Source organism: Mus pahari, chromosome 4 (assembly GCF_900095145.1).
Source record: "Mus pahari chromosome 4, PAHARI_EIJ_v1.1, whole genome shotgun sequence".
In the NCBI taxonomy this organism is placed as follows: domain Eukaryota; kingdom Metazoa; phylum Chordata; class Mammalia; order Rodentia; family Muridae; genus Mus; species Mus pahari.
In genome coordinates, this window is record NC_034593.1 from 52,566,755 (window position 1) to 52,575,262 (window position 8,508).

The 8,508-nt window shown below is 38.6% G+C and overlaps 1 protein-coding gene across 3 annotated transcripts in view; it reads left to right on the forward strand.

The window, feature by feature from the left end:
- The window catches only part of LOC110320736 (arylacetamide deacetylase-like 2), a 36,559-nt gene that overhangs the window by 7,384 nt on the left and 20,667 nt on the right, over positions 1–8,508 (forward strand). The window contains exon 2 of one of the 3 annotated variants that reach the window (XM_021196869.1): positions 5,872–5,884. The exons of the other annotated variants lie outside the window; for them this stretch is intronic. Within the exon in view, the coding sequence (XP_021052528.1) occupies positions 5,872–5,884 (13 nt within the window). The remainder of the gene's footprint in view (positions 1–5,871; positions 5,885–8,508) is intronic. 3 annotated transcript variants of the gene reach the window in all.

Consider the following 8,508-nt stretch of genomic DNA (forward strand, 5'->3'; position numbering starts at 1 on the left):
AGAGAGAGAGAGAGAGAGAGAGAGAGAGAGAGAGAGAGAGAGAGAGAGAGAGAGAGAACAACCTTGTCTTGTGTTATTAGTCAGGGTTCTCTAGAATCACAGAACTTATGGGTAGTCTCTATATAGTAAGAGAATTTGTTGATGACTCACAGTCTGCAGTCCAACTCCCAACAATGGTCAGCAGCAGCTGTGAATGGAAGTCCAAGTATCTAGCAGTGACTCAGTTCCGCAAGGCATGTAGCTGAAGAAGAGAGAGAGAATAAATTTTCCTTCTTCCAATGTCCTTATGTAGGTCTCCAGCAGAAGGTGTTTCCCGGATTAAATGTATATATATTAAAGGTACCACCACACCTTTAATCCCAGATGACCTTGAACTCAGAGGTCTCCCTGTCTTAATCTTCTGGAATTTATAGCCACTATGCCTCAAGATCTCTATGCCAAGATCCAGGTCAGAAACTTGTACCTCTCAGCCTCCAGATTAGGATCACTGGTGAGCTTCCAATTCAGAATTGTAGTTCATTCCAGATATAGTCAAGTTGAGAACCAGGAATAGCCACTACATCTTGTTTCTGATTTTAGTGGGACTACTTTGAGTTTCTCTATATTTAATTTGATATTGGCTATAGTTTAAACTGACTCTATTATGTTTAGGTATGACCTTTATATATCTAATTTCTCCAGGACTTTTTATCATAGAGAGGTGTTGTATTTTGTCAAATGCCTTTTGTACATCTAAATGAAATGATGATTTTTTTCTTTCAGTTTGTTTATATAGTGGATTACATTTACTAATTTTCATATATTGAACTACCTCCACATCTCTAGCATGAAACTTAATCATGGTGGGCAATCGTTTTGATGTGTTCTTGCATTTGTTTTACAAATATTTTGTCGTTTCTCTTGCAAGTATTTTTTGCTAATATTTTTTTCAAATTTTTTGAAATTTGAAATTTTTGCATCTATGGTAATAATGGAAATGAATTATAATTGTCTTTTTTGATTACTATTTATGTAGTTCGTGTATCAGGGTAACAGGTCTCATAAAATGAATTGGGCAATGTTTCTTCTGCTCTATTTTGTGCAATATTTTGAGGAGTGTTGGAATTAGGTCTTCTTTGAAAATCTGATTGAATTCTACACCAAACCCATCTGGCTCTGAGCATCTTTTTTTGATTGGGAGATTTTTAATTCGTACTTCTAATTTCACTTGGGACTACTGGTAAGTGGTACCAATCAGAAAATTATCTATTTCTTTTAGATTTTCCAATTTGATGCCATACATATTTTCTAAAATATGTTCTTATGATTCCCTGAATTTCCTTGATATCTGTTGTTATGTCTGCATTGTCATTTCTAATTTTGTTAATTTAGATATCCCCTCTCTGCCTTTTAGTTAGTTCAGTTAAGGGTTCCTTTGTTTCTGTTTTATTGATCTTAGTCCTGGGTTTGATTACTTTTTACTTTCTAATCCTCTTGAGTGTGATTACTGTGTGTGTGTGTGTGTGTGTGTGTGTGTGTGTGTGTGTGTGTGTGTATACGCGTGTTTTACAGCTGTGTCAGAATATTTAGGGACTGTGTGGTAAGGTTGTAGGGCTTAATGGAAACATAATGTCCTGGAAGTTTTACTTATGTTTTTGTGTCTGTATTTTGGCATCTGGGATTGGGAAGATTATAAATCTAGGCCTTGTCTTTATTTGTTGGTGTTTTGCTCTTTGGTTTGAAATTCTCTTTTTCTTAGAATAGTGTGGTGTCTGTGTGGCGTAGTTGGGAAATTTGGTTCCCAATAAGTTTGGGCACCAAAAGTACCTACCAAAATGCGTCTCTATTTATTGCATCTTTAGGCTTAGGAATGGAAATGTGCTGGGGGTTTCACAAAAATAAGGAAAGCAGAGTGTTTTACCATGTTCTACTTCCTTAGTTCCCTGGGAACGGGGAGGGATAGTGAGGAGAAGGCACAGCAGAAGTTCTGTTAAATATTTGGTTCAAGAATTTGGGATTGGACTTGGACAAATGGAGAGGGATGAATATGGGTCATTGGGGTACTTGCTTCCATTCTCAATGTGGCCTGTGGTTTATCAGGGAGAGCCAGTTGATGCTGGGACCTGGAAATAAGCAATGAATGGCCGAAGGGAAGGAAGTTTAAAGGGAAAGATCTGTGTGATTCACAGGAAATGGTTGCTGGAAGGGAAGGGAGGTTACAGTATGGATTCTGCTGGAGACCTAGGGATGAGACTAGGAGCTTGGACTTGGATGAATGGAAGGAGAGGTGAGGATCTACAGTTAATCTCCCTGCTCCTCTGGTAATAGTGGGCCTGTGGGTTCCCATAAAAAATACTGGTCAATGCATATACTATTTCTGTAAAATTAGGAGAATTTCACAATGAGTCTCATTAAAAATCAGGTATTGTGAGACAAACATTTCAGAGAGTATATTTTTACATTTTCATCAGCTTGAAATAAACATTAAATAATATGTCAGAAGTATGTACAGTCATTGGTAAATACCATAATAAAGCTTTCATCAAACAAAGCCAAGTGGAAACCTAGTGTTGCAATGGTATGACAGATAATATAACGCCTGATTTCGAGATTAATTTTTTCTTAGGCCAGAGAGTGTGACACTTGTCCTGAAGTTAAAAGCCATAATCTCTTCAGAAACCACAGCCACTGAATATATCATGTTTTTTCTTTACAATGTTTTAAATTTTATTTATTTATTTTTAATGTATTCACTTTGCATCCTGCTCTCTGCCCACCTCCAAGTCACCACCTCCTACAATCCTTTCCTCATTCCACTTCCCTTTCTTCTCTGTGTAGATGGGGACCAGTGTGTATACACCCCCACCATGGCATTTCAAGTCTCTGTGAGGCTAGGTGCTTCCTTTCATACTGAGTCCCCAAAGGCAGCCCAGCTAGTAGAACATATATCACTTACAGGCAACATCTTTTAGGATAGCCTCCTTTCTAGTTGTTCAGGACACACATGAAGACCGAACTGGACATCTGCTTCATGTGACTGGGAAGGCCTAGGTCTAACTTGTGTATGTTTTTTGGTTAGTGGTTCAGACTCTGAGAGCCCCTAAGAGTCTCAGTTAGTTGGCTCTGTTGGTCTTCCTGTGGAGTTCTTATCCTCATAGGGGCTTACAATCCTTTCTCCTATTCTTCCATAAGTGTCACCAAGCTACATCCACTGATTGGGTGTGGGTGTCCGTATCTGAGTAGAGCCTCTCAGAAGACAAATTCTTGTATCACTCTTAATATTCTTTCTTTGTTCTGTAGATTTTGTGTTTTAATTATTATGTGCCAGTAAAATTTTCTTTTCTGATCTAGTCTTGATGGTGTTCTATAAGCTTCTCTTTCTTTAGGTTGGCAAAGTTTTCTTTTATGATTTCGTTGAGAATATTTTCTGGGCCTTGGAGCTAAGACTCTTCACTTTCTTCTATTCCTATTATTCATAGGTTAGGTCTTTTCATGGTATACCAGATTTCCTGGATTTTTTTGTGTCAGGAAATTTTTAGTTTTAACATTTTCTTTGACTGATGTATCAATTGCTTTTATTGTATCTTCTACACCCAAGACTCTCTCTTCCATCTCCTGAATTCTGTTCATGATGCTTGCATCTGTTGTTCCTGTTCTCTTCCCTGGGTTTTCCATCTTGAGGATTTCTTCATTTTATGTTTTCTTTATTGCTTCTATTTCCACTTTCAGGTCTTGCACAGTTTTATTAACTTCCCTCAACTGATTAGTTGTGTTTTCCTATATGTCTTTATGAGATTTATTCATTTCCTCTTTTAAAAAAAAATTAGTTTATTTTTTAAACTCCATTTCCATTCACTGCCCCCAAATCCATCCTCCTACTGCTCCACATCCCACACCTCCTCCACCCACGCCTGTCACCACGTGGATGCCCCAACACCCACCCCACTTGACCTCTAAACTCCCTGGGGCCTCCAGTCTCTTGAGGGTTAGGTGCCTCATCTCTGAATGAACACAGACCCGGAAGTCCTCTACTGTATGGGTGTTGGGGGCTTCATTGTATACTGTCTATTTGGTGGTCCCATGTTTGAGAGATCTGGGGGGCCAGATTAATTGAGACTGCTGGTCCTCCAACAGGTTTGCCCTTCTCCTCTTCTTCTTTCAGCCTTCCCTAATTCAATAAGAGGGGTTAGTTGCTTCTGTCCATTAGTTGGGTACAAATATCTGCATCTGACTCTTTCGGCTGCTTGTTAGGTCTTTTGGGAGGGCAGTCATGATAGGTCCCTTTTTGTGAGCACTCCATAGTCTCAGTAATAGTGTCAGACCTTGGGATCTCCCTTTGATCTGGATCCCATTTTGGGCCTGGCGCTGGACCTTCCTTTCCTCAGGTTCCTCTCCATTTCCATTCTTGTAATTCTTTCAAACAGGAACAAATATGGGTCAGAGATGAGACTGTGAGATGGCAACCCCATGCCTCACTTGATGCCCTATCTTCCTGCTTGAGGTGGGCTCTATAATTTCCCTCTCCCTACTGTCAGGCATTTTGTCTAAGGTCCTTCCCTTTGATTCATGAGAGTCTCTTACCTCCCAGGTCTCTGGTGAATTCTGGAAGGTCCCCCATAACCTCCTGTTTCCTGAGGTTGCCTGTTTCCATTCTTTCTGCTTGTCCTTGGGGCTGCAGTCCTTTTCCCTTACCCAATACCAGATTAGGTTCTCCTCTCCCCCCCCTACTACCCCCATCCACTTTCCCTCCCAGCTCCTTCCCTCCCTACTTGTGATTGCTTTCTTCTCTCTCCCAAGTGGGACTGGGGCGTCCTCACTTGGGCACTTTAGCTTTTTGACCTTTTTGAGTTCTGTGGCTTTGAATCTTGGGTATTCTGGGTTTTGTTGTTGGTGGTGTTGTTGTTTGTTTGTTTGTTTTGTGCTAATACCCACTAATTAATGAGTACATACCATGCACTTTCTTTTGGGTCTGAGTTACCTCACTTAAGAAATTTTCTTGTTCTATTCATTTCCCTGCAAAACTCAGGATTTCCTTGTTCTTAATAGCTGAGTACTACTCCATTGTGTAGATGAACCACATTTTCTGTATCCATTATTCTGTTGTGGGACATCTAGGTTGTTTCCAGCTTCTGGCTATCACAAATAATGCTGCTATGAACATAGTGGTAGATGTGCCCCTGTGGCATAGTGGGATATCTTTTGGGTATATTCCCAATAGTAGAATAGCAGGGTCTTCAGGTAGATCTATTTTCAATTTGTTTGATTGTATTTTCTTATATATCTTTAAGAGATTTATTCATTTCCTCTTTAAAGGCCCGTATCATCTGTACAAGATTGGATTTAACATCATTTTCTTGTGTTTCAGTTGTGTTAGGATATTCTAGCTTGCTGTAGTAAGGTAGCTATGCTTTGGAGGTACCATATTGCCCGGCTCTTGTTAATTTTGTTCTTTTGAGGGCCTTTAGCCATACAAATGGTTTTGGTCCCTTGATGTTCTTTTTGTAGTAGGTATTGGGAGAGTGGTTCACATCATGAACCTTAATGATCCTGGTGTGGCAGGCCTCTGATGGTTATCCTTGGGTTGTATGGTTTTGGACCTGTAGTTCTGTATGGTTCAGGATCCTCAGGTTCAGTAAAGGTGGGCAGAAAGGAGACAGGAGAATGGATGTCTGCCTAGGATGGCAAGTTGCTCAAAGGTTGTTAGAGAGTGGAGGTACCTCTGGGATGGCAAGCTGTTCAGGGCAACTTGCCTTGGCCCAGAAGGCTCAGCAAGTGGGGAGGATGTGTGAGGGAAGGGACGCTTACCTCATTGGTTCAAGAGTCTGATGAAGATGGAGGAGAGGCAGCAGGAGAATGGAGCTCCCCCTGGGATGGCAACCTGCTCAAGGCCAGGCCACTTGGCTTGGTTCAGAGGGCTCAGAAAACAGGACTATATTAGGTTCTTATCAACAAAGTTTTCAGACTCAACAGTATTTTCAAATAATCAAGTATTTCATTCATTGTTCATACTTTTAAATTTCTCTTTAATTAATTCTGCTCTTATTTCAGTACAGTTTTTGTGTCTTGTTTTTATTTTGGCACGTGTTGTTTTTCATCTAAGCAAAAACCATCACAAAGACACTACCAACTTAAACTGAATCACAGACCAAATTCTTTTTTTTCTTCTTATAAATAGCATTTATTTCATTTCTGATATTATTCAAAGAATTTTCCTTAACAATTCTTGCAGTTTTATTCTATATGATATTTCAAATAACATACATTTTAAATGTATTAAATTTAAATATACTATGTATAATTTGTTCATTTACTAAAAGTCATGTATTTGGCCATCATCATTGTGACAATATATATTCACCCCCAATGCCAAAGAGCTGATAGACTGTCTCTGTGTCTAAGATGTGGTAATAAATTCTGACTCAGGCTTGGGCAGGTAGCTTGGCAGGTTAAAACAAACAAACAAACAAAAATTAAAAAAACCAAAAAAACAAAAAACCCAAAACCAAAAAACCCCAAACAAACAAACAAAAAATGAAAAACAAGCAAATAAACAAAAACAAGCCAAGACCAGAGGTCCATTCTGGAAATCTACTGTGAAAGGAAAAAAATGTTGATATGTTGCCATCTGACCTCCACATACATACTATCCCATCCACACACCCCTTACCTCCACCACACACAATAATAACACAAATAACGTAAGTAAATAAAACCTTGACTAGTCTTTATGTGCAATGCAAATATTTCCTCCCTTTCTTACAGACCAAATTCTTATAAATTAATGAAAGTGAGAGCAAAATATCAGATCCTTTTCCCAGATCAAAACAGTTTAAAGGTAAAAGTTTATATCTGTATGTGATAAGTGATGTATCTCAAGATCTCAGAAAGCAAGACATTTAATTGATCTTATCTCATAGTTCTCAATTTTTATGTTATTGATTGTTTATTACTTTTCTTGTATCAATATCAGAATATAGCATTTCCTCAAAAATTCTTGATATTCATTATTCTGTTAAAACATGTTTATGTGTGATATTTTGATATGTATATTTAGGGGAAATGGGGTTTCATGTAATCCAGGCTACCCTTGAACTTGCTGTCTTGCCCAGGCTGTCTTTGAACTCCAAATGACTGTGCCTCAGTTCCCAGTGGTGAGATTAAAGTAGTGCACCTCCTTTCCTAGTTCCTGCTATTTCTGTTTTCTTTGTTGTTGTTCAGAAGTTGAATCCACTACTGACTTCCTCGACTATCTAACCTGCTTTCTTGTTTTAATCCTCAAATGACTTCTTCATGCATTTGCTGATTTGTACACACTTTGAAGTCATGGGTCACATTTATAAGTAGACCCCAGAATTCCTTTTTATTCTTTTAATCATGTTTAGTGTCTTTGACTTTACTGATTGTAATTATCTTCTACAGGAGTCACATCTTGCTTTTACTATTTCTCAAGTTTCTGTGTTGATGTAAAATTCTGTCAGGTTAGATGTATCTTTCATTTATTGATCTTCTAAGTGAGAAAATTCTTGAGGGATCAATTTTCAGTGCCACTCACAGAGTAAAAATCAAACTGCGGTAACAGATATAACATCCAACCAAATAAGCCAAATAGAAGCAGGCTTAATATTAAGAAAAGAAAAAAAAAAAAAAAACCTGGTTGCAGACATTCCTCTGAAAAAAGTGCCCTGACACTAATAGAGTGAAGAAAGGAATGAAGGAATGAAGAGAGGAATGAACAATGGAATGAAGCCAGGATTACACATGAAAGGATTCGGTGTCAGATCCACTTGGCATTCCTATTATATACTCTAAACCATAAGGTGGGGCAAGCAACAAGTGAGATTTTACAGAAGCTCACTCTCCAGCCAGCTTTTTGTGTTTTTAAAGGCATATGCTATACTTGGCAGGAGTGAGCATTTGTGGTCATGTTGCTAAGGGCAATGACCCATAGTTTCAGCTTGTTCTCCACATGAATTTTTCCTAGGTAATAGTGAAATGAGCATTAAGTAAATATAATAGTTGGACTTTTCTAATTTTTTCTACTTCCAAACCAATATACCATCAATGAATGTTGAACACAAAATGGCAAAATAATTTAATTTATGAGCTTACAATCAATGAGATAAAAACTGTAAGTTAGTTAAATAAATTGGGTAAGGAAAGACAAGAGAGAAAAGAGGGCCGTATTAATTAAAAGAAACAAAGAAGAAAGTGATAGGTTATATCTCTGCTACCGGTGAAATGAGACAACTCACGCCAAGTTAGATTGTATTATTGGCAGGTTTATTAGGAAGCTGTTCTCAGGTGAGTTCTCTGGCCCTAAGGATTGAGTCCAGGGGAGTGAGTAGTCTTGGAGGCAAGATGGGGTGGGGGCAGTGTACACAGAGAGAGAGAGAGAGAGAGAGAGAGAGAGAGAGAGAGAGAGAGAGAGAGAGAGAAGGGAGAGAGAGGAGAGGGAGAAGAAGAGACAGACACACAGATAGATTAAAATGTCTGTATTATATAGAGAAGAACCGCTGGGGGAAGAGCAGC